Genomic DNA, 27,235 nt, shown 5'->3' on the forward strand with positions numbered 1-27,235 from the left:
TCCAGAAGATCAAAGGACGTTATAACTAAAAACAGCCCTTGTTGCAGTTTCCCTGTAGAAGCAGGAAAAGGCTAGAAATTACATGTCACCTTCATATCCTGACTGGTGACCTCCGCGCTCAGATCGAGTCCCTCTGCATGCCAGCTGTTACCATTATTAAGACTTTGCCCCAAGGGGTTAAATAGGAGAAAAACTCCTGTGTCCTATCCCGAGCAAACACAGAGTCCCAGCCCCTTCCATGCGGATTCAAAGCCTGAGCGTGTCTGTCACTCACTCCTTTGCCTGCTCTGCTCCGGGGAGCGCCTGCTTTCTCAGTGCTGGGCTCTGCAGCCTGGCCAGTCCTGCTGCCACCTTCGCAGATCAAACTGAGCCCAGGAGCCCTTCTTTTAACAAAAGGTAATACCTTTATTTCTGCTTCTCTAGGTGGTGTTTGTTGTTTTAAGGAATTTCTTTTTAAACGGAACCTGTTTTTATAAGGCTGTATTTTAAAAGCCAGCGTACTTTTTTTCTAATTTAAATTCCAAGTAGTGTTTTACTACTTGAAAAATCTTGCAGCATCCATTTGGGTTTGTAGTGTGGTGCAGTAGGAGGAGGACTGCTGTTCCTAAGTTTATTAACGTGTGCTTTCTTTGCGGAGCTGGAAGGAAACCTAAGATCTAAAGGGGAGTATATTGTTTCATACCTTTAGAGTTTTGTTTAATCTCTGCCTGAATGCTGGGGGGCGGGGAGGGTTGAAAATGTGCCCCTACCAGGAGCAGCTGATAAAAAGATAGATAAAGAACCATAGGAATCGCTTTCCTCACTTCTGCCAATTAAGTCTTTTTAGAGAGTGGTAAATTAGTCTTCCAGCCTATAAACAGAGCCCACTTGGGAGCTAAGTGTCAACAGCACGTTCAGTTTTACCCCAGATCATTTCATATATTCAGCCCGGTGTACTCCGAGCTGCTTCTGATCTAATTAAATGTTGTGCCTCATATGTACTTTAATTGTACCAGTGATGGCTGCTCAACATCTTGTTAGCAGCAAAATAGATTTTTCTGTATTGACTTTTGTTTAAGGTGAGAATGGACAATTTATATGTAACTGGAAAAAGAAAGAAAGTTCAAACTAATCTTAATTCACAAAGTATGCTTCTGTGTTGTGACGAAAGCTAACATCTCTCATTGCGGTCTCTGGTGAGCAAAAATGCCTTCAGCAGGGACAGTGCAAGGCTTGCAGAGTGTGCTTCGTGATTTGCTAAGAGTTATCTTTAACCAAGAAGCATCCATGTGGACATAAGAATGAAATACACTTCTTTTATCCAGAGAGGATGATTCTAGATCCTAATGTTTGTAGGCAGGAACTTCATTTGGTTCTTACGACTGGGCCATCACTAGACCAGAAATAAGCTCTGGACCAGGAGTCAGGGACTCTGCTTCTGTGGCTCTAACTCCTGATGGCACATTCTGCTCTTTAGTGTGCTAAAATAAGTTATCTTGTTTATTCTTTAGTTTTGCCAGTCTAATTGGCGATACTAGGATGTTTTTACTGTCAAATACTGAATATTAGAATACTTAACAGAATTACACGTCATATGGACTGTCTCGTGCTTTATGTAGCTTACATTATACACCTGAAATTAAGAATTGTGAGCATAAATTACTTGTAGCAATTATAAAGAATATGCAATCTGAAATGATTGCTCTACAGTACAGTTTAAGAAACACATGTTAACCTAGTCTCATCTTGAAAAGTGATCTGTATATGACTGATTCCTCTAAGCTTCAGCTGTAATCGCTTGTCTTTGTAGCTTGTAGTGAATCAATTGCCCTTTTTGGTACCTCTGAGAAAGTTCCTTTTTTATGGTTGTTATTCCCAATTCTTCTCCTTCTGTCTTTCATGCTCTAAGTCTTGGGATCAGATCTGAGCGTTCTCACAATGCACCTCTTAGAACACAGATGTGCATGTTGGAGAGTGTGGACACACACAGACATAAACTGAACATGTCCTAGTAGTGTTCATCCCCCAAGGATAATAACAGGAGAGAAGATCACGACAGTGACCTGTTTGTGATATGGAATGGGCATATACTTTTTAGTTGATCGATTATATAGATAGCTATATATCTCTTACATAGCACATAAAGATATAAATGTCAGCTAAGAGAAATAGAGTGGGTTGTTTTCTTCACCTTACTTTTTATTATTTCACTTTAGTTACTGGTAAATAGGATCTTTTAATGCCAGCGTTCATATTTAAGTTATAAAAAGACTCACAAGGCGCATAGTAGGTGCTTCTCATATGGGTCACTAAATAGGGATATTTACCTATTGAACTGAAAAATATGGGTTAATTACTTCTGCAAGCAAACAAGAATCTCAACTCAACAGTGAATGCTGTACTGTTCATATGATACATATACAAAACATGTATCTGAATTCAAGAGTATTTGTAGTGATAATTTAAGGAAGGACTAGAAAAATCATTATGAAAATTATACCCTGGCTTTACTAAAAGTAAATACTGATCAAATTGAAGTAAGAAAAAACCTTTACAAATTCAGTGTTTTCTAAGCTTAAAACAGTTTCAGAGTTCCAGAGTTCTTTCAGAGGATGCCTTATCAGTGTTTCATACAGATTTGAGCGATGTTTCCCAAGTTGCTCAATAAACTAAAAGACTCTCTTGGGACATTCTGGGCCAGACTTTGCAGGGAAGGACCCATTTGGGAAACTGCCCTGGAAACTTGATTTGCTACTTCTCAATCTTCATAGATCAGCAGGGGTTGGGGGCTTGGGACTGACACAGCATTTGTAGGGGAACTTTAGTTCTCAGTAAACACATTACCATTTAAATCAAATAGTTTTAAATACTTTCCGGTGAGCAATTCCAGAGTTTGAAAGAACGAGATAACTTTTAAAAATCTTCCTATCATTTAGTGTGGCAATAAATGGAAAGATTTTCCTCTTGGCCTACCTCAGTGATGGGTGTTTACTCCAAGCTGATGAATTCTGAGGGTTTGGTTTGCAGTGTGTGGAGTGTTAAGCGTGCACGCCTTGCGATGTCTCCAGATGAGCCCGTGGCCTGCTCTCTGTTAGCTGGCTCAGTCATGTGATCCAGCATGGTCGGGAAGTGCTGACTTCTAGAAGACAGTTGCCTTGTTGCAAGGTGAGTTTTCTTGAGGAAAAAGGATGTTCAGATGACCTCAAGACGAAGACTTACATTCCACGGGCCCTGTTTATTTCCAGAATACTTCGTTTTTCTTACTTATTCTTATATATGAAGTTGGGAAGCGTCCTTGTCATCTGTAGGCTGTGCGGCTGTAGCATTAGGAATTTAAGATGCTCCAAGTGTAACCTGAATTATTTCCCCTTTCTTGGTGTGAACTTCAGGGAACACGCTCTCTGTTGGAGGAGCTGGAGTCTCTAGAAACTGACAATGACTATGGATGTACTTTTCCTGAAGATTAAATAAACTGATTCGTCAAATTAGCTACATTCTAAACTGCCTTCAGTAGACCCCCAAGTCACCGAGACTGTGTGACTGTTTGTTTTAGGTTTCTGTACATTGTACACAGGAATTCTGTAGTTGTATCTCATTTATGCTGATGTCTTAATAAGGCTTTGTCTGTACTGTCCTTGCCTCCACCCTTCCAGTGCAAGAACTGTCTCCAAGGAGACAAGTGGAGCTCTGTTTACATTTCCTGAACTGTCTTCTGAATGTCGGATATTTTGAGTGACAGTTGGATCCTTTTAAGAACTGATAAGCATTAATTACGTCAGCTATGAATTGCAGCTTTGGCTGCATATTAGAATCACTTGGGAGCTTTAACAAAATCACTGGTGGCCATACCATTGCATCATGAAAGAAATTAGAACTGCCGTCCAGGGGTCTGTTTCTGTCATTAAAAAATCTATACATTGCCGCAGTGATTCTGCTGTGCAGACGAGGTAGAGACTGTTGGAACACACGTGTGGTTTTGCAGATGTGTGTTGTAATCATTGCATTTCCATTAGCACTTGTGATCTAGATGTTGCCTTGGCTGGTGTGGGAGTTAGGGAACCACCTTCAGAAGGACTTTGCCTTTTTTTTTTTTTAAATGACCATTTTTTGACATTTCTGAGTTAGAAAACATCTTTTGCTTTAATTTGTATAGTTTTGATTTTATGGATTAACACAGTACTCCAGATTTAGAGTTAAAAAGTAATAATAATAAAAAATAATCCAACCTAATGGAGTTTAACCTCTGAACTACAGACTCAGAGTCAGTGAGTCTCACCTCTCTCATGATGCTCACTTACAATGTGAGTGTGGTCCTTTCTGTGGCTTCTCCAAATACTACCTTCATAGCTGCAGTGTGTGACAGAACTCTTGAAGTGCGTACTTAGGGAGGTAGGTGTCCATGCTAAGTGAAAATAGCAGTTAGCATCCTTTGTCCCGGATTGTAAGAAAGATCTCTCATCTCATCAGGATAGACCTGATACTGAAGGAACATGGACATAAAACAAATGAAAAACAGGACTGGTGTTTCTGTAAGCCCCAATTCCCTTGTTAGCATATCCCTGCATGTGTACATTCATGCCTTGGCAACTGGTGCATCACTAGCTAACTAAGTTCAGGTTTTTTTCTTATTTGCTCTGGTGAATTTCCCATCTTTGTAAGGTTTTCAGCTTTTATCAAGACTTTTATCTTGACTTTTATCAAGACTTTCCATTTTTCTCCTATGTCATTAAGTTTTTATAAAGACTATCAGTACTTTTGTATAAAGATATGTAGCATTTATGGTTTATTCTCTCTGATGTCTTTATCAATATATGTTATATAAATATATATATAATCATATCCAGAATGGCTATATAATGGTAAAATGCTTGGTACTTCTCACTTTCAAAGGTGGTAGTGGTTATTATGTAAGTTGAACTACCTAGCTGATGCACAAATTTAGTAGTCAGACAGCAAGTGCTCATGAAAAACAATTCTAATCCTTTCAGAGCTCCTGCACTAAGTCAGTTCTCCTGTTCCCAGTGTGGGAAAGCACATTGCTGCCTACGAGGATCTGATGGGATGTCCATGGAATAGGTAGATGGTTGTGAGGTTAGGCCAAAGACATGGCTTCAAATATGCTGCATCTCATGCTTATGGGGAATAATAGCAACAATACTTTTGTTGTTGTTATTTGTTGTTCTTGGCAACCTGTAAAATTTTTGCAGTGCTTAGATGGAGATATTTATAAATATTCATATTGAAAGAAAATTTAATGGCAAAATGTGTATTAACTCAAAAATAAAGTTAATTTGTCTCAGAAGGTAAGAAGACACTTCTGTCTAAGACTGTCTCCTTAGGTCTCTAAACTAAAGATATGGGCTTTGCTCAAGTCACAATCACATTATTTTAAAATTATCTGAGTAGTAGCTGAGAATAAGGGTGGAATTGAATCCCTTGTTTTTTTGTTTTTTTCTAGTTAGTGATATAGTAATGGCTGGATAGCACCTCTAATTTAGTGAGATGTCTCTTATGCTCTTGAAAGTTGAATTGTAACCTTTTAAACTGTCTTGGGAAATACTGAATTTAGAGACTGTTTTCATGTGGGTCTTCAGACAGAATTTATGTCAGTTTCTGATGAACCTATAAATACTGGTTGACCTTGGCATTTCTCTGGAGTCATATTGAGGTGGTGGAAAGCCTTGCCCTTAGAGTCTTGGTGTGGAACTGAATCCCAGTCGTGTGATTTGGATGAGGCTTTCATATTGATGACACTTAGTTTTCTCTCTAATGGGTTAAACTGTCTTCATAGGAGTATTGAGAAAGTGCTTTGCACAACAAAGTAACTTTGAAAATTCTACTAATGCTTTATGAGGAAAAATACTAGAAACAAAGCCTGGCTCATGTCCTCCTAACCCCTCCCTAGCTTAGCAGCACTATGCGGAAGATGCTGGGCCCACATACATTGCTTCTCACAGCGTTTAGAGAATCTGTGTTCTCCTACCACAGTGCTAAACACTGAGAAGCCAGCGTGATCAGAACCGAGGCCATCATTTTAGGGGAAGATCGCTCAGTGTCAGAGAAACGATTTCCTACTAAAACAAAATTGATAAATAATAGAAACAAATACTCCCAAATTACTTTTAGTCCTTTGTGAAAAGAAAAACTTGAAATCCTTTTGTGTACTTATCTTCTGTTTGGAGAAAAAGAAGCAAGGTAATCTATTCCTTATGTATAAGTTTTACCAAAGAGATTCAAATTCTGTCAAATTTTATCAAATTTGGGCACAGCTTAGTTTGGGATAATTGATATAAGCCAAAATTAAGTTCAATAAGTGATTAGAACTTATGTTAAAATGTGTTGCTTTCTCTGCCCTAATTAGAAAAATGGTTTGTTTGCTTGTTTGTTTGTTTCTTGAGCCCTCCAGTTCAACCTCCTAGCATTGTGCATCCTCTTATCATTGCAAGAGACCTAGTTCCCTTGCTACCTCGAAGCCTTGTTTGAGGTATTCCTCTTCCTGGAGAACGTGTGTCAAGAACTAGTAGCACAGACATGTTGCTGGAGGCTTGTTGCCTCCTCTAGGTAGATGGTTCAGAACCTGTCTTTTAGCCACATCCCCAGCAGACCCCTAAGTTTGGAGGCACTGGGCCAACATTCAGCGTTTTAATCTGGTGAATGTGCTCTAGGGAGCATCACTCTTCTGAAAGCATGATTGTTTACAAAATGGAATGCAGTCTTAACCATTTACTCTAGTGCTACGAGTCTGGGGGCCAGTGCTGTTCTAACTCATGTCATCTGAGCTTTTAGAGGGCGGGAAGCTCTTAGCCTTGGCATTGGCCTTCCTAGTTTCACCACTTACTCCTCAGGGTGTGACTCCGGGCACCTTACTTAGATTCTATATCAAGTTTTGCGAAATAGACTAGGTAATGCCTTCCACATCTGTTGTCCTGAAGGCTCTTAGTGGGATCAACTGGAGTGAGACGATGCATGTGAAAGTGCTTTCGAAGTCCCGGAGAGGAGCTGTTGTGCTGCTGATGGCAGGGAAGCCATTGTTCCTTCAGGCAGAGTCCTATCTTTGTTAAGGTAGCGCTGGCTTCACTAAGTGGTTACTGTGGTATTGGACCAGGTCTGTGTATCCTCTTCAACAGCACACTTAGATTTTAACTTGGGATAGAAATTGTGATTTCCAGTTCCAAGCAGAGACTTCATGGGCTTCGTGGGCTTTAGCTGCCTTTGTGCTTCTGAAACCATTGTTTAGTACCATTACATCCTTTGAGTGTGTGGTTGGTATAACTTGGTGTATATTGTATTAGTGATAAATTTCCATAATTAAGACAGATTGTATCAGAATTATGTGATAAGATTTTCAATTATGTGCTCTTTTTGTCTCTGAAGTGTGAGTCTTTGTATTTTATAGGATATAATTCTAAGCACACAAACTGTGGTGACCCTGGACACCCGTATGCGCGCGCGCTGATTCATAACAGTAGAGTTTTCCACAAGTCGCTCTGTTTGCATGTAATGGTGTCCACCTGTTTCCTCCCATTCTTTATGTCCAGTCCTCAATCATTGTTTTTTTAGCTTTGTTTTGTGTTCTGTGTGTTTTTTCCTTCTCTCTCTCTCTCTCTCTCTCTCTCTCTCTTTCTTTCCTTTCTTTACAGGATCCAGTTATGGTTATGTAGCTTCAGTGAAATCAAACTCAGCCCCCAAGTTCTGGGATTCTAAAAATGTAACCATCATGCCAGGCTGATGTAATACCTAGCAAGATATGGCAGAATTTAAGTTCTCTGTTGATTGGAATTTGTTTGCCTTTTTCACCCTTAAAGTGTTGTATCCCAGTCCCTGATGATATGCATGTTATTCACATATGTCTCTGAATACACATTCTTATATATCTGAAGTTTTACCCAAGTAGACCAGAGGCTAATGATATTTCAGCTTTGGATAAATAGCGCCCTGTCGCTGCCTTAGGCGTATCACTTTGCATTTCAAACAAATTTAAGAAGAGAGTAAGACTTTGTGGCAGGGATATGTAGGTAATTTGAACTATCATTTCAGTTAGTGGCTGGTAGAATCAATTTGAAAACTCAGACCTACCCATGCTACTTGTTTTCAATTACACATCTCTCAGTTTCCGTCTTAAAACAGAATTTGGGCTTTAAAACTAGGAATATCATTTCCTATTTAGATCACCCAGTGCATGACAAATACTGTCGGAGAAGCTGAAGTGAGGTGATAGCAGTGGTTTTTAATGGCTTAATATTGACATGTCGGATTCCTGCAGAGTAAGAAGGACACTAAACGTGTGGCCAGGGCCCATTAGGCTTGGGTGCTGAGAAAGCTTTCTTGGGATGTGCTCTCAAGAACGTGCTGGCCTGAACACCGCTGTCTGTTAGTTACTCTTTATGTTTGACTCAAAACTTAAACTCCACAATAAATACTGCCACCCTTATACTTAGCACGGGGGTGTCACGCGTGAAATTGGTCAGTGTTCTCTTCTAGAGTCCCCTTCTGTACTGCTACTTAAAGTATTTCTTCTCTGCTCTGTATGTTTTGCTGTTAGTTCCCCTTCATCCTAGGATCTGACAAGTTCTCCTTCTCCATTTGTCTCTGGTCTATCTCAGCATGGGCTTTAGTGTCAGCTCCTAACTTCAGATTGAGGCTTTGCTATTTTGGTCATCTGAATCCCTAAACCAATATAGCTATCGAGCCTAAATAAGTCATTGATATTTCTTAAAACAGTTGTTTGTTTTTGTCTCTTTGTGTTTTATTCACTTATGAATCCAATTGGTTGTTTCCATTCTATGATAATGATTAAAGGAGCCGAATCAGAGAAGGCACCTGTCATTTCTCTAACAGCAGTGAGAAGTCTGAGTTCACATTATTCTGTACTACCTACCAAGGCCTACTTTGTTACAGAAACTCTCCAGGTTACAAGATTGTATTTCTAAATAGCATTTGTAAAGCTGCATTTTATCATAGAGGGGAAAAGATATTTGATAAAATTAAGTGCCTCTTTTGGCATATACAAACATTTTTAACTCCTACAGAACAACAGGTCATGCAATACAGTAATAGTAAAGGAGAAGGTTTGCTGTGATTCTGCTTATAAAGAAGATAACATTTTCCCCTAAAGACAAGAAGATTTAATTAGAAGGAAGAAAACTCGATGGAAAACAGAGAATCTAGGGACAACTTTAGGCTCTCTGGAGGGCGTCGTAAGTTGGTATTAAGCTGTCTTGGGTCCTATTCACTTTAGAACTCTTTACTGTAGAACCACTTATTTCAGATGCTTCCAAGCAGAACCCACCCAATAGTTATGCTGGTAGATAATAGGATCAATTATTCAGTAGGATTGATTGCATTAAATATGAAAAATAGACCATTTCAAATGCTCTCTCAGCAGCTGGTGTGGTTAACCAACGTGCAAACCAGAAGTGCCTTCTGTCCTCCGTACATCTGTCACTCAGCTCAGCAGATACTTTTGTTAGGGTGTCTCTGCAGGCCTGGATGCAGGCTGCAGTCTGGGTGCGGATGGTAGCTGGAAAAGTGAAGCCTTCCTGCAAGAACCTGTCTTACAACTCCAGTTATACAAGCTAAATCTTAGCTAGTGTTTTGTTTTGTTTTGTTTTGTTTTGTTTTTTTTAAAAAAGGCTAAGGTTCTTGAAATGTTCTTCATGTTTGTGGGTTTGGGAGCATTCCCATACACCCCATCTTTCTGTTAACAGTGTGAGCTCTGTTCTTCCTCAGCAGGAAAGTCAGTGAGCCGCAGAGGGATGGCAGGCACTGGTGGTGGCTGACCACTTAACTCTGGCAGATCACCTTAGTCTCTGACTGCCTTGCTTTCTACAGTTGAGATAATACACTGAATTCACGTTGCTTTGTGGTGGGGATGTTATCTGAGTGCTTAGACCGGATGCCTCTATCCCAGAAAGCTACTTCACATGCCACAGTTTAAATTTTCTCAGTAGCCTTTGGAGAAGGAGGCTGGGATTCACAGGCTAGTTTGAAAAGTGATGGCAAGACCTTTAGACCTTCTGAGTTTAAATGTAAAATACATACAAGGTTTAACATAGTTTATTTTCTACCAAAACAATTTGTAAAGACAATTTTAATGTGCAATTAATTTCTTACTTTGTGGTGTCTATTTAGCTGAGTTTATGCTTAGGTGTGGGAGATTATTTATTTATTTATTTATTTTTGGTTTTTCGAGACCGGGCTTCTCTGTGTAACAGTCCCAGTTGTCCTGGAATTAGCTCTTATAGACCAGCCTGGCCTCAAACTCATAGAGATCTGTCTGCCTCTGCCACCTGAGTGCTGGGATTAAAGGCGTGTGCCACCACTGCCTGGCTGTGTGAGAGTTTTTATCTGAAAGATAAAGATTACACTAATGAATTTGCATCATTCATTTTTTTTTTTGAGTATCCTCTGATACGAGTATCCGGGTGGGACTCTGTGCATTCCACTGGCAGGTTCTGCTCAGAACAGCCCCTGCTCAGTTGATGGCATAGGTGAGAGGAGGCGAGAACTCGTGCACATGCATGACCCAGGTTACAGGAGTGCACATGCATGACCCAGGTTACAGGAGTGCACATGCATGACCCAGGTTACAGGAGTGCACATGCATGACCCAGGTTACAGGAGTGCACATGCATGACCCAGGTCACAGGAGTGCACATGCATGACCCAGGTCACAGGAGTGCACATGCATGACCCAGGTCACAGGAGTGCACATGCATGACCCAGGTTACAGGAGTGCACATGCATGACCCAGGTTACAGGAGTGCACATGCATGACCCAGGTCACAGGAGTGCACATGCATGACCCAGGTTACAGGAGTGCACATGCAGACAGAAAAGAGGTCACTTCTTGACATTTGTGTATGTTCGAGGTAGGGAGGGCCTGGAGAGAGGTGGCTCTAGAAGCCACATCGAAGGCTTAGGGACCTAAAGGAGTCCATGTGTAGGGTGGATAGATCAGTGGCATTTGCTATCTATTCTTCCTATAAGTCCCCATATTATGTTTCTGTGTGTATTGCTCAGAATGGACTGGGTGGTTCAGTTGCTGTGGGTGTGGTGAGGTGTCAGGTTGTCTAGTTTTGCTGTTGCATGTTTACTGGACAGAAGTGTCCCTAGTACTGTGAGCATGTGAGGGAGTTCCTGTATATTGAAGGCCCAGGCCCTTTGGTAGAAGTGGGGGGCGGGGGAAAGAACCAGTGTAATGTGAAACAAATCTCACCCACAGTATCATTCTTCTTGTGCAAATGTTACCTACAGTATACAACATAGTAAATTAATGATAGCTTTCACAGTGTATCTAAAGGAAAAACTTCTATTCCTGATAATTTGTGTTGTAAGAATTTTCAGCTAATCTTTATTTCAATAGGCTTGCTGTTACACTGAGACCCAGGTAACATAGAGGAAAAAATACTTAAATTGTTTAGATTTTCCTAAGCCATAAACCAGCCTTAAGATTGTGCACATTACTTTAACATACACACTTGCTTGCCTCTGGTGCCACCCTTCATTTTGCCCATCACTCCTGACTTAGAAGTTGACAGGTGTTGTTGGTATCTTCTCTGCTGTGGGAAGAAAAGACAGCAAGAGCTGAGAGGAGAGGTGGAGTAGAGAAAGCAGCCAGTGAGGACAGAAGAAGACACAGGTAGAGGAGGGGGCTCAGTTGTGGCTGCCCCCCCCCCCCCCGCAGACACTGGCTCATGATTCCTGCAGCAACCCTCGTTTCCCAAGGTTATAAAAGTGTCTTCCTTATTTATGCATTTTCCTGCCTGCTTAGAACTGGATGGCTTTCTATCTTTCTTGTTTCTAGGGCCAAGAAATTGGAGCATGGCTGTGATCAGTGGAAGTGATTCTGTGCTTCTGAGCAATGGCAGCATCTCAACCGGCACTACCAATCCCTGCCCCCTTACCACCAGTGATGGAGACCTCACAGCCCAGCAGCTCACACCCAGAGAAGCCCCAAGAACAAAAGCGAGCCCAAATGGATGCCTGCAACTTAATGGCACAGTTAAGTCATCCTTTCTGCCTTTAGACAACCAAAGAACACCTCAGATGTCAGCTCCGTGCTGCCACCCTTGTCCATACCATCACCCCGTGACCAGCCATCACAGTCACCAAGAGTGCCATCCCGAGGCTGGCCCTACAGCATCCTCCTCTTTGGCCTCGTGTTGCATGCAGCCACATTCCGAATACTCTGCATCTCTGTGTCCAAACCATTCACCCGTATATCAGGCTGCACACTGCCTTCAGCCCTCACCATCCTTCTGCCTTCATCACCCGTGGCCTGACCATTTCCAACATCAGCCTGTACAGCAGCACCTGGCCGTCATCAGGTGAGTGTGCTGGATGTCTTCTTGGCTTTCAGCATTAAACTAATTGCATATGAACATGACTGCTTCTATTTGTTTCTCTCAAAGAAGGAGGGAAAAGAAAAATGGTCAGGAAATAAACCCATATAAACACTTATTTTGTGGATTGTATGAAGCCCACTAAAATATAATTGAAATAATGTATTTGTGTTATCCATTGACTATGTATGTGTGTGTGTGTGTGTGTGTGTGTGTATGGTGAGCATATGTAGATGTGACGGGGTCTTGTGTGTAGCCCATGGCTTTTTTTTTAACTTTTGTTACTTTGCATAAGGGATGTATTTTGGTGAGGTTACCCAACTAGGGGCCTCCCTAATGTGTTATTAGTAGTGACCAACCTGTATGAAAAAGAAGTTAAAAGTGCTTGCTTCTTTATGATTCTGTGTGTGTGTATGTGTGTGTGTGCGCACGCGCACATGCGTGCACATATGTGTTTGCGTGCATGCACATGTGTGCACTCACAGTTTCTATTCTTAGGGTTTGAGTGTTTATGTAGGTACACTGACATCAGAGAGAAGTAACACCCTTCCGTAGCACACAGAGCCTATAAACTGCAGCATGGGATTTTTAAGACTTTTTTTAGATCTGGTAGATTGAAAGTGGTGTAAGAATTGCTATCACTATTAGTCTTTCCTTCTCCGTGCATTAGCCCCCTTTCTTTTATATGTGGTTTTCAGAAGTACTTCTTACATGGAAGTTAAGTCATAGCCACTGCAGGTAAGCAGTGATGTCATGTTTTAGAGTGCTGAGTTCTTCGTAAGCAAAGTGTTGTTATGTGATTTTAGGCAGTAAGTCTTTATGAACCAGAAAAAGAACAACATTTCCTTTACAATCATGGTGTGCTTCACACACACATGCACACACACACATGCGCACGCACACATGCACACACACGCACACGCTCACTAGAGCTCAAGGTGCACTTTGATGTTTGTCGTCTTCCACATCTCAGTATGATATACAACATTTCTATCACCCCAGACAACTTCCTCGCGCCCCGTCAGTCTTTGCCTCTCACTCCAGCACACACCAGGACCGCTCTGTTGACCTGCTCCTGGACACACAGTCACACTGCATTTATTCTTTTGTGCCTGGCAAGTGTTGCTCAGCCTGATATCTTAATTGTTTGCTGTTTGTTTTTACTACAGACTGGTCATCCGTTGTTCACATGCAGTAGGCTCTCTTGTCAGTCCAGAGCCAAGTCCAGTATGGGGAGAGAGTCTTCACTTTGTCAGCTTTTGCAGTTATCAAGATTGGCTACTCTTGGTCTTTCAGGAGAAGTGACAGAGATGAGAAAAGGGCAAAGACCATGGGGAGGAAGTAGAGCAGCCTCCGTAGTATGTTTCTTTGAGCTCTAAGTACATTCCCATATTAGATTTGAGAGGCTCTGTGTTCTAGAAGTATACAGAATCCCCCAAAGCTAGCCTTAGATGATTTGTCCTAATAGCTCTGTGATCAGATTTGGACTCTTCCCATTAATGTTGAATTAAGCTCTGTAACTAGTGGATTCTAAAATTACATACTCATAAGTATTTATATGATTAAGTCATCAAATATATATATATATATATATATAATCTTTGTAGAGTGTGAGGTGAGACAGCTAGTTATACATACTGAAGCTGTTGAAGCTGACCTTCATATAGTAAGTCGTAAAGCATTAAAACTCTGGGCAAATAACCAGTGCTTTCAATGTGCCGGATTGTGCCAAGATTTTCTGGATTTTACTTAGCATTTGTTCATGACCTAATTCAAAAGGAAAGAGACTCCCGTGTGTACTTTAAGTGGAATGACATTAAAACTCAAACTGATAGCAATTGGTTGAGCTCACCCCTGCCCATGGTTGGGACTGGGGATTCTACAACCTGGTGAACTTACTGCAAATGGTGTAACACACTGAGTTCATAGACTTCTCCTCTAGATCTTAACTAGACAGAGGGATGCAAAGTTAGCTGCTTTCCTGGGCAGAAAATGTTGTACGTATTGTATACTTTATTCTGCTTCAAAAATGATTCCCACAGTTCTTGCATTTATTTGCATATATAGTCAACAATATGCATTGGATACTCGTATATGCCCACACTAAAAATGTCATTCTAAGCAGATCGAAATATATTTTTTGCCTTCATCAAGTCTTTAAACTACTAGAAAGGTAAATAAATAGCTATAGTATTGTGATAAATCCTACCAAGAAGGAGCACACAGGGCTGAAGATGAATCACACAAGTGGAGAGAGAACAGGGCTGATGTCTTGAAGACAATGTTTGTACAAGAGATGCAAGGTAGGATGAGCCCAGCTCCAGCATAAGTGAGCATCCCTAGACTGCAGTGGAGGAGAGAGGAGGAGTAAGGGGAGAGGAAACTGGGCCCAAGTCCTGAAGGATATTGCAAACCAAGGTTGTGTAGGCTCATTCTGAGGCATTGTTGTTGCTCTGTGTGCCTCTGTCTCTCTTTGTGTGTGTGCATGTGTGCACATGTATTTGCACGTGTGTGTGTATGTGTAAGATATGAATTGCATAAAATACCTTTTCAGCCATTTTGGAGTAAATGTTCAGTTAAATATTACTAAATACATTCATGTTACTGAACAAGCATCATGGTCACCCAAACCAGAAGATCCATCTTTCCAATCTGAAAATCTGTACCTATTAAACACTAGCATCCCTTTCTCCTCTCCCTTCCAGCCTTGACCATTCTGTCTTTTCCTTGACAAACTTGAGTATTGTGGGTACCTCATATTTGTAAAATTGCAGTGTTTGTTCATTTGTGATTGGTTTTTCACTTTGTGTGCTGACAAGACTCAACAAAGTCATAGCATGTGACAGTATGGGAATGTTGCATTTTGTTAATATATTCATCCATGATGGACATAGGACATCTGGACACTGCCTTTTGTGTGCATAATGCTACTGTGAGCATGGGTGTATCAAATACCTACTGGAATTCCCTCTTTCGGTTGTTTGGGGTGTAAATACCCACACCAGAGGTGGAATTGCAGAATTCCATGGTGATCGTGTTTTTGACATTTTGTGAATAACTCACATACTGTTTTCTCATAGTTGCTGTACCACTTTACATTCCCACTAGCAGTGTACAAAATTCAGTTTTTTATATCCTTGCCAACACTGCTGCTGTTCCTGTTTTGTACATCCATTTAATGTGGTATCCTTGGTAGGAGTCATGGTATGATACACATTTCACTCTCCTGGTGGAAGACAGATTGAACTGGGCCGGGACTATGGTAGACATCCTTCCAATACTAGATAGAAAGGATGGTGACTTGAACTAAGAATTAGGAAGAAGTCAATGCTAGGGGAGTAGATGTTAGTGGATTCGATGACTCATTACAGCAGAGTCTAGAAGAATCAACAGCTGATTTTTATTTTCTGAGGAGGTAGGCAAAGGGTAATGCCAGTCACAGAGATGGGGAAGATAGAAAAGGGGTCCTGAGTGAACAACAGAGCCTACAGTGTCCAGAGGGCCTGGGGTTTGGTGCTGCATGGTATTAAAGCAGGGTGTAGTACTAGAACAGTAACCGTGAAGAGTGGTGTCGGGCTGGAGAGAGGGCTCAGTGGTTAAGAGTGCTTGCTGCTCTTGCAGAGGCCCCGAGTTTAGTTTCCAGCACCCATGTTGGGGAGCTCACAGCTACCTGAAACCCAAGGGGATCCAGCTCTCTATAAGTACTTGTACAACACACACACACACACACACACACACACACACACACACACACACTAATAAATAAAAGAGAAATAGATTGTTGTCCCTTGAGCTCCCTTGAAAGCATAATGATTCTGCGTAATTCATGGCAGTGATGTTGAGGACAGTAGTGCTGTTAGGGGTTATCTCAAAGGACCTCAGGCCACTGGGCATTTATTTATTCATAGACTTTGACTGTGGCATGGCAAGGCACTGAGCCAGTTGCTGCCTCCTCTTCCCCAACTGGTAAAATGTCAACAAAGCCCCTGTGGGTGATAGACTTGAGGTGTAAGAGCAGTTCAGCTGAGGAAGAAGAGGATACAGGGATTCCGGAATGAGAATGCAGCATGGCACGGCTTTTGTCAGCTCTCCTACCCGTTCCCCTGGAGATGATCCTGGAGGCTGATCTCTTCCAGGTACGGGACATTTCTAAATCTCTGGGATGTATTGTTCAACAGTGCATGGTGCCCTTAACAGTACTTGATGTAAGGTGTGTTTGTGACTTAACATTTCCATAAAGGATGCCTTAAAGTTTGACAGCCTTATGGTTAAGTGCAAAGATGGAGGCTCCTACATGCTCTTGATCATCATAGTACTGTTTGCATCTGTGCTACAAACCAGCCTGCCTGCTATATATTTTATTTTTAGCATCCTTATTTATTCATAAAGTACTTAAGCCATAAGAGTGGTTTCCAAGGTCAAATAGACGATGATAACGCTGGCCGCAGCCGTTTGCTGCCTGTGTTCAGGTGTCATCTTCCTGTGTCTTCCTTTCACAGCGCAGGTCCTTACTGGGTTCTTATGTCAGTCACCTGGGTGTCATTTCTTTCTTCTAAAAATTCTCTTAATTTTATGATTCATAAAATTAAGATCATTGGAAAAGTTACATTGGGAAAGAAAATGAAAAGTAGTTTTCATTTTGTTTTTCTGAGACAAGGTTTCTCTGTGTAAACTCTGACTGCCCTGGAACTTGCTCTGTAGATCAGGCTGGCTTTGAACTCAGAGATCTACCTGCCCCTGCCTCCTGAGTGCTGGGATTAAAGGCATGCGCCACCATCACCCGGCTCAAAAGTTACAATAGATATATCCTGTTTTACTTTCATTTATCACTGAATATAAAATAGCTTAAAATATATTATTTTAAAACTTCAGACTGTTTCACTTGTAGATTCTTGTCCTCATAGCTACTGTTCAGCCATTTGCTAACCTGATTAGCAGAGGACATGAAAGAATTCAGAAAGGCAGAAAATAGCTTCTCCCTCTCATAGAGCAAAGCCTGTGCCAGCAAATCTTAAACCTGGTTGTTCATCTGCTCACTTGGGAGTTCAAAAGTAGAATAAGTGGAATGTTACAAATAAGAGTATTTTGCAATGAAAATAAAGAATTCTAGGAGTTCAGAGATGGTGGGAATCAATGAGGTGAATGAACTTTAGGTCTGACTGAGAATGGAACTTGTAATTAATAAAGGGAGATGAGGTGAAAGGTCATGGAGGCTGGTTATAAATTAAAAATAAAATCATATTATCTGGGCAGAGTAGAGCATATACCTGCCTGTAATCCTAGAACTCAGAAGGCTGAGGCAGAGGGACCTTAAGTTTGAGGTTTAAATCTATTTTCCAGTTTAAGAAATATATTTAAGAAGGGGTAGAAAACATAATTTAGGGAGAGAGGAGTCATTTGAGATGGTCTTGAGGCATTTTCTTAATTTTACACCCTAAGTGCAGCCCAGCTGTGTAAAGCCTGTGCAGTAATGATCTGCTCCTTATCACCCAGAGGTTGGAAGATGCCTCGCAGTACACGGTCGTGCTCCACCTACACTGTTGAAACAAGTTTCTGATTATTTTTCTGGGGTCTTACTGTCATATTAAAGTGAAAGAGCCATAATATTACTGTACAGTTAATAAGGAGTTTTGTGTCCGAAAATAGCAGCCAAGCGTTCTAATGTCAATCACTTGTCTTTTAATTTGGTATTGCAGGCAAGGGTTCCTGTTATAACAGAGCACCCAATACCTGGCCATGCCATAGGCTCATTATCATGATGAACCTGTATTTGGGGGTACCTGCCAAGTACATTTTTGTCTCTTTGGAGGTGCTTTTACAGACAGACAGTTACTGCTGAGTGTTCTGTGTAGCGCACCAGAGGATTTAAAAGCTATGTCAAGTTAGCAATGCTTGCCACAGGGGGACCCTCAAACCTGGCACTGGCCCTTTAAAAGTTAACAGAGTGTCGCTGTCATTGTGTCCTTGCACAGAACGATTTTGATTCCTGTGCTTTCTGTTCCTTTCATCTCTGCTCACCTGAGAAGCTTCCTGTTCTGCCATCAGAGGTTAGTCGCTGTCTATGCTTGTTTTTTTTTCTAAAAAGTAAAAAATGAGAATTCATGTGTTATTTTAAAAGAGATAAGTGGCACCCCTTTAGTGTACATTCTTTTGAATAAAGTATATTATGGCATCTCAAGGTACCATTACAGCTCTGCTGGGCTGCTGGTACCCGCCCTCTCCTCTGTCCTCAGCCCTGGTGATACTGCTGTTCAGAAATATGAACAAAAGGTGTTCTTCATCAGCACAGGCAATGACACAGACCTAGCATCTTGGCTTTGCCCTGCCATCTAGAGTCAACCCACACATTTTTCTGAGATGCTGGGTGGAGAAGATCAAAGGTTGCTGTTCACTAGTAGTAGGTACATGCTGAGGGCTGTTTGGTGCTAGGCACAGGTGAGGGCTGTAAGCCTGGTTCTCATCTTCAGAGATGGAAGCGTGGTGCATACTGGGTAGACGCATAATCCCACCATGGATAGGCTGTTGTCCTCCTGAGTGTTTGTTATGTTACTGGGAGCACAGAAATGAAGCAACAGTGTCACTACAGAAGCACAAGGCAGGCTAATATAATATGGAAACTTGTGCAGATTCCTATCCTGTTTCCTTTTATGCCAGAAACATGTTACTAACCATGAAAGAGTTCTCTGTCCTCATTTCTTGAAGTAAACTATGACATCTTTAGGATTCCCAGGCAGGTAGCTTTTAGAAGAAGGAATAAAGTCTAGTCTTTAGACCTTTGTCATTCACTTAGATCCAATAAAACCTGAAATTTGATTTTTCAGGAACACTAGTGACATTGTAAGTATTCCATGGCCTTACAGCAAGTGGCCTTGCTAGACAGCACAGATGAAGGTTGATTCCTGTCATTAGAGAGAGTCTTATTGAACCAGGTTACCTTTCTTGGCTCTGTGAAGGAGCTGAGATCCTTTTTCAATCGTGGCAGCAAATGGAACTAGTGGAACTTATATGGCATACTGTAACATGAGGGGCCAGCTTGTTGGGGTTTCTGTCCCACCGGGTACCCCACAGCCCTCAAGCCCCAAAGAAAATTACACACAGGACTCCATAAGATTATAAACTGATTGGCCCATTAGGTCAGTCTTCTTATTAACTAATTCTTACATCTTACAGTAACTCATAATTCTTGTCTATGTTAGCCATATGGCTTGGTACCTTTTTCAGCTGTCAGCTCTCATGTTGCCTCTTCCGTGGTCTGGGCAGGAATGGCGGAGGGAGCTTCCTGCTTCCCAGAATACTCCCAGTCTCTTTGCTCCACCCCTACTTCCTGTCTGGCTTTCCCATCTATACTGCCTGCCTAACCAATCAGCGTTTTATTAAAATATGATTGACAGAATACAGACAATTCTCCCACACCATTTCCCTCTTTAAAAAAAAAAAAAGGAAAATACCCATAGTCCATTTGTTGGGAATGTGGGCATAGTATTTCAGGCTACTTCCTGCTGATTGGGGGCGCTGATGATCTTATGGGGATCTAAAGAAAATTTAGAGTTATAATCAAGTCCTGACTGGAGTATCCTGGGAGTCTTGGTCATCTGAGGCAGCAGTCTTGAATCTGTTCTGGATGTAGAACTCTGTCATCTGGACCATCTGTTCCTATCGGAGATTTCTCAGGTGGTCTTCCTTTTTCGAACCTGATTTTTCTTAACTCAGAATGAATCCACAGCCTCTCATTTTCTGTGGAAACAAAAGCAAAATCTCTTCCCCAAAGTAACATACCTTTTGACTTCAGTTTTGAAGCCAAGGTATTTTCAAAATACCTATCTTGGGTTAGTTCAGCAGCATTTATAAACAAAAGTCTTTTAGCAGCTGTTGCTCCTTCCTCAGCAATCAAACAATTCAAAGAGAGCATAATAACATACAGCGTCTAGATTCTCTGTGTATTTTCCATCTTTTCGTGGCTTTATTTCAACATTTATTTCTTTTATTTTTACTTTTAACTTTTGGCTTTTTGAGGCAGGTTCTCTGTATATATCTTTGTCCTGGAATAACTCTGTAGACCAGGCTGTCCTTGAACTCACAGAGATCCCTCTGTCTCTGCTTCCTCAGTGCTGGGCTCAAAGGTGTATGCTACCACACCTTGAACTCACAGAGATCTGTCTGTCTCTGTCTCCCAGGCACTGGGATTAAAGGTGTGTACCACCACACCCAACTACTTTCTTTCTTTTTTTACTTTAAGAACTTTAACTTTTATCCTGCATATATTTTTAACACCCTGTAAACATTTAGAGGTTTTCTTCCTCTTTGAATCTCTCTTTACTGTATCTCTGTCTTTTTCTGACCACATGAGCCTTTAATTTACTAAGCGATATGGAGAGCCGTGGCTTCGATGGCTAAATCCAGCCCATTCCTTAGCTTTCCAGACTCGTGGCAGAGGTACCAGCCAGAGCTGTGTTCACTGCAACAACTCTATGGTGTTTCAAGGTCCCTGCCAGCAAGCAAGCTGCATCATTCTGCTCACAGACCACACTCAGTTGGACTGCCTGCCTGAAAGAGTCAGAGTTTGGCCTGGTAGGACAGGCGGCATTTTAAAATAGTGCAGCTTTTTTCCTGCTGTGGCTGAAAACCGAAAAGCATGCATTCAGCTTTTCATCAACACCGTTTAAGTGTTTCGTGGCAGGACCTCTTAAAAGAACTGCAGGGTTTTGCAGCTAAAGCTGAGTCAGGAAGCCTCTCTTAGATGAGAGTGCTTGCTTGTCTCTAGCAGGCAGAGCAGAGCTGAGAAATTGCTGCTACCAAAAATACATATTTTACTCTATTCTTTTCCAAGCTTTCTCAAGCTTTCTGTGGATTCAGTTATCCACGTGGGCGCCATCTGTAGTGAGGGAGCTGCAGGCAGGCCTGCTTTTCATCCCACCTGGCTCCCACACGGCTAGCTTAGCCCTGTAAATAACAACACACAAATTGTATTCATTTAAACACTGCCTGGCTCATTATCTCTAGAGAGTTAGTTACTGGCTAACTCTCACATCTTGATTAACCCATTTCTAATAATCTGTGTAGCACCACGAGGTGGTGGCTTACCGGGAAAGATTCAGCATGTCTGACCTGGTGGCTGGCTCCTTGGCGTCTGACTCATTGCCCTCTTCCCAGCATTCTGTTCTGTCTACTCCGCCTACCTAATTTTCTGTCCTATCAAAGGGCCAAGGCAGTTTCTTTATTAACCAATGAAAGTAACACATAGACAAATAACCCTCCTCCATCAGGCATAGAATAACAGCCATTTGTGTGTGTGTGTGTGTGTGTGTGTGTGTGTGCATGTGCATGCGCACACATGATATGTGTGGCGGCCAGGAGTCATATCATATGTCCTCAGTTGCTTTCCACGTAATTATTGTTTTTTGAGACAGTGTCTCTCAGAGAATGCAGAGCTCACTGGCTAGCACACACCACCACACTTTGCTTCTCCCATGTGTGATGGGGATTGAACTCAGGCCCTCATACTTATAGAACAATTTACCAGTTGAATCATATCCCTGGCATAAAAACAGTTATATTTGAGAGTTATGACCCCTTTTTGTCAACTTAGTTGGCATTATACTGATTGCATTTTATTTAGTGTATATCAAAGAAATGATAAATTATAAAAATGTTCTTCAAAATCTCAAGAATCAAATTCCTACATTAGTAAAAACTATATAGCAGATAAACAATATCCTTCAAACTCTGGAAGCCACAGATGCCTCCAAACCCACTGCACGTCATCATTGCGATTGCTCTGAAACCGAGAGCATCAGCTCACACAGTTCACAGTTGTCCGGGCTCTTTCAGTTGGATCTCATGAAAGCCTAGCTCTGGAGAGTAGACAGGTAGGTACTGCTGACTGTAGAAACAGCCGCTGCTGCCTAGAGGTGGTTCCCTTTCCCAGCCCCTCTCCTCTCCTTGCTGCACTGTGTGAGGGGAGAAAGCCTGGGCTTTGGAATAGGCTCAGTGCATTTGAAGCCTGACTCTGCTGCCTGCTAGCTTTGTGGTCTTAGCAAATGTTTAATCTCTTGCCTTAGTTTCCAGTCCTTCGAAGGCAGGAGTAACAGCTGAGTTACACTGTTTAGGGCCTAGCACCAGATTTCAACCTCTCTTCTCTTTTCTGGTTTTGTTCTGTCCACGTTCTTGTTCCGTTGCCATTCTTTGCTGTCTGAGCTTCCTTCTGTTGGTGGTGTTTCAGAAACACAGCCATACTGCTTGCAGCCTGGTTTAAATAAAGACATGGGGCACCCTATTTCTTTCTGAAGTATAAATTACCCCCTTTTTTCCACCCACATAAAAAAAAGAGGGACACTAGTGTGATTTTTGAGAAAGGGGGTTGTTGAAAAGGCTCCCCAGCCCAGACTCAGAGTCTCTCTGCCAATTGCATAATCTTATTATGATAGCTACAGATTATGTTAGAAGTCTGGTAAGACTTCGTCTTGATTTTACCAAAATCAGGGTTTATTTTTACATTCCTTAACATAGTCAAGTTAACTGTTTAAAAGGGATAATGTTTGTAATATGTAAAATGTTCCAAGCTTGCTTGCCAAAGTCAGTCAGTTTGGCAGCCAGGTTGAGCAAAGGCTTATTTTATTAGGAGTTCTTTTAGAGTTCTTTATTTTATAAATGAGCATATTTTATGGAGTTTTGCCCCATGGAATGCATTGCACACAGTGTGTACTGCATTTCAGAATATGAGCCTTGGTGAGCCTTTACCTTAATAATAAATGTTAACAAACAAAATCAGTTTTATTTCATAAAATTAGCATAGCTCTTGGAAATGAAGCAGATATACTCTGTATTTCTTTCCATGTTACTTACTGCTGGTTTGTAGGTAAAGAGAGAAGTGGGGTGGGGGTATGGCTTAAGTTTTCGCAGAGATTTTTGAAGGGTTGTAAGATACTTGTTAAACAGTGAGGCTTAACTAAAAGGTATTGTTAAGGATTAGTTACTTCTTAGATTCCAAGAAAGAGACAGCTGCTTTTGACTACACCTTCTTCTCAAATGTAAGCATGTTGATAGGTGAAAATAATTAATAGAATTTAACGTTTATAGAAGAATTTTGATTGCTGTACTGGCACTCTTGTCAGTAAAATTAACTGTACAAAATTACACTTTCAATACAAACCAGATATTCAACTGATTGTTTGGCACTTGGGAGTTTGAAGTATAGCTTTGTGCCAGAGGCACATTTGGATCTCAATAAATATGTGCTCGATTAAAGAATAAAAGATTTCTCAAGACATTTTTAAAAAAAAAATATTTCAAGCAACCCCAAACTTAAATTTTTACAACACCTCTTTTTAAAATAGTCAGCTGTGATCAAACAACTTATGGTCTTCTGAAAAGGAATGATTTAGGTAAAAATTACTCAGTGACTTCATGGAACAAAATAAATAAGGCTTAGAGGATGCGTGAGCCCTAAAGAAGGAGCTGGGACTATAGGAGAGTTTGGAGAAAGTATCATAGTAAATGGGAGGGTTTCTCAAACATGGACAGTTGTGCAGGTCCTGAATACAATTGGAGGAGACCTGTAGGAGCTGAGCCAGGACAGGTTTCACTGAGCCATTTCCTTGTGTTGAGATCTGCCAGCTGGGGTCTGTCACAGGGTGTTCATCATGTTCAACTCTGAAAAGCCATCTACAACAGCCTGTTCAAGGATACTGCTCCCTGGATGCAGTGGGTTCTGGATGTTGTGCAACCATCATTGCAGCATAGATTTATTGCTGGCGACTTTGTGTGCTGTAACTGTTTACTTCTAATACTTGTGGTTGATATTGTCCTAAGTTTTTAAAACCATTCTTTGTACCCTTCTGTTTCTTTAGGACCTAGCAAGGTGGCTGGCATTTGGTAAACATTCAAAAATCAATCGTTGAAAGAACTATAGATAATGGGGCACCAATCGTGTTCTTCCTGCAGAGAGCTCAGTGATAAGGTGTGGCACTTCGATATTGAGAAGTAGGCCCTGGGGGTCTGTCACATGTGATGACAGCTTCCTCGGTAGTGGTAGAAAGTGTGGCAGCCTTACCTGTCTTTGAGAATATATTCTTGTTCTTTAGAGCTCCTCGTTTGCAAACAGCTGACCAGAGGATGGAAAGATGGCTCAGTGGTCCGGAGGACCTTGGTTCGATTATTAGCACCTATGTGGTGTCTCACAGCCACCTGTCAGTCCAGTGCCAGGAGATCCTACATGCTCTCCTGGCCTCCAAAGGCACCAAGCCACATACAGTGCACAGACATACATGTAAGCAAAAACAATTGTACACATAAAAGATAACATTTTAATAAGTGAAAAATAAAACCTACCCGCTAATCATAGCCTCATTAGTGAAGAGAAAAGGAATCAAGGGTAGATGTGCAACTTCTAGATGACTGAATGCTATTCTCGGGAGAGAATGTAGACGAGGAACTGTGGCTCAGGGAGAGCCAGCCTGAGAACAGATTCCTCCAGCAGGGGAACTTCCTTACAGGATAGAAGTGTAGTCAGAAACTGACTCCCGGTGTCCCCTGTGCATGCAGTGGGGGTCATAGTGAATACTGTGTAGTCTGGGTTCCGAAGAATTAGTGTGGCTCTTTGGTTTTCTGCTGCAAACAGTGATTTGTTAGCAGGTTACTGGAAGCTAAAACTGCTTCATTATGAAGGAATACCCAAGAAAGAGTTATTTAAATGTGCCATTTCATCACTGCAGGGCTTCTCTCTAGTAGTTAGACTCCACATTGAGCCCCAGTTGTGTTGCTTTTTACCCAGCTGAAATTCCTGGTGAGCAGCATTAGTGTCTAGCAGGTGTTCTGACTTGAGGATTGTAGGCTTCATTCTGCAGTCCACACTCTTCGGTTCCTTAAGTTTAACAAGGCTTTCCTGGCTTTCTTACAGTCGTTTCTCAGGCCTCTTATTAATGGTATTATTCATGTCATATTAAGAAAACCGTATAATGTGCTCATTAAGTGTGTTTTGCACAGCATTCACAGCTACAGTCCGACAGAGAAAGGCTTGGGTTTAAGGGTAAAGTACTTTAAAATACAGTGTAACTTTGCAGGGCTCGTTTGCTTCATAACCTCCAACTAAATTATGTATATTTAACTTGCATGCCCTAAAAAAGAATGTCAAAGCTACTGTCTTTAAAAGTATTTTTTTTGATTTATCAGTTGTCCCTTTTAGAATTCTAATTGTTTTGAACTAGTTCTTTCCCATTGGTGGTAAGTAGGTGTTCCTAGATTCTTGTTGGGTGTGCATTGCCCAGGAACAGAACCCTGTGGTGTTTGATTATACTGCCTTCCACCATCCCTGTGATAAATGCAGAGGCTGAATGTGTCTGAAAATGAATATTCCATGACTTGCTTCCTCACCCTTCAGTTAGCTGTAGATTAGCTGCTTTTCAGACACATGCTAGGCCTAAGATTGCCTAAGTAGAAAGATTTTGTTAATAGTATACGAGGAAGTTACACCTTAAGGCCCCCAGTTATTCCACTCCCCTCTATTTTGTATGCAAGATTCCTTTGTTGTTGGCCAAAGTAGCCTCATTCCTTGCTTGCTCCTTGAGACCAAATTCAACTAAGAGAAAGTTTGTTTGTTTGCTTGCGTGTGTGCGTGCGTGTGTGTGTGTGCATGTGTGTGTGTGTGTGTGTGTGTGTGTGTGTGTGTGTGTGTGTGTATGCACATGCACTTATGTCACAATGAACATGGAGGTCAGAGGACAACTTTTGGGAGTCCATTCTCTTCTTCTACCTTATGGGTCCTGAGGTTCAAACTTGGGTTGTCAGACTTGGCAGCAAACTCATTTTTTACTTGCCGAGGCATCTCACCAGCCCAAGAGAAAGCTTCTTGTGACCTTAAGTTGGACTGAAACTGTTCCATACATCTGACTAGTACACGTTTGGGAGTAGGGTAGGCCCATGTAGATGCGCCTGCATCATGTGTCTTATACACAAACATCTTTTCTGTAGGAACATCCCTTAGCAGTGCCTTCATGAGTTACCAGGTTTGGTTTATAATTGACAACTATTAAACAAATCCTGTAAACACAGTTTTCTCTCCATGTCTTCAACAGACAAACATCTTGGTTTCAGGTGTTAATTTTTGGCTGTGTTGGCATGGGGATCTGATCCTTACATGTTCACTATATTTTGGCCTCATTTGTTGTAGCCTAAAGCACATCTTCCCAGAAATATTCTTAATGACTTTAGGGGGAAATTGCAAACTAAGAAGCAACTAAATTGGAGGTGAGAACAGGTGCCCCCCCCCCCAGCTAATCAGGAGCTGTTGGGTGCTTAAGTGAGCTTTTAAAGTAAGCAGATGTAAAGGGGAAGCAGGCTGGCAGCAGGACCAGCCTGCAGGCAGATGGCTATTCCATCCTGTTGAGTCACCCACAGACCCTTCAGGAGAAACATGGGCTGCAATTTCTCCTGTACATTGGCACATTCTGTCAGTTATAAAGAGAATATAAATCTGTGTGTTAAAGTGCAGACCTTGACCGCTGAAGGCATGCCCATAGTCTGGGGCCAGCTCGATAGTAAAGAGATCAGTAGGATTTTATGATCACATTGTTTAGAGATTAAATATTTTATTTATGGTCAAAAATAATTACCCTAAGACATTTTGTTTAAAATCATTATGTAAAGAAAAATAAATTTCATTTTTATGAATTCTCCTAAGTTATAAATTATTGCAGAATGCACTTGAGTGACATATGGGAAGTGTGTCATGAGGGTCTCAGAGTGAGAAGAGCATTTTGAAATGATGTAATGTCTGCTACTCACCCACAGGTACACAGGTTTCACATAAAAAGAACCAGCTATGCATCAAGTCTACATTAAATGCGCTAGTCTCAGAAGCTGCTGAGAGTGCACATCAGTATTGTGACTTAGACTACATAACATTTCAATTATCCTAT

At 41.4% G+C, this 27,235-nt stretch overlaps 1 protein-coding gene across 3 annotated transcripts in view; it reads left to right on the forward strand.

Moving 5' to 3' along the window:
* The window catches only part of Disp1 (dispatched RND transporter family member 1), a 150,104-nt gene that overhangs the window by 83,565 nt on the left and 39,304 nt on the right, over positions 1-27,235 (forward strand). For 2 of the 3 annotated variants that reach the window (XM_048439537.3, XM_085687591.2), the window contains one exon: positions 11,786-12,308. In XM_048439537.3, coding sequence (XP_048295494.3) covers positions 11,803-12,308 — 506 coding nt within the window. In that variant the 5' untranslated portion in view covers positions 11,786-11,802. Of the gene's footprint in view, positions 1-239; positions 397-11,785; positions 12,309-27,235 lie in introns of those variants that run through there. The other variant, XM_048439538.3, reaches the window with a different exon arrangement.

Source organism: Myodes glareolus, chromosome 5 (genome assembly GCF_982192425.1).
Source record: "Myodes glareolus chromosome 5, mMyoGla1.1, whole genome shotgun sequence".
Classification (NCBI taxonomy): Eukaryota; Metazoa; Chordata; class Mammalia; order Rodentia; family Cricetidae; genus Myodes; species Myodes glareolus.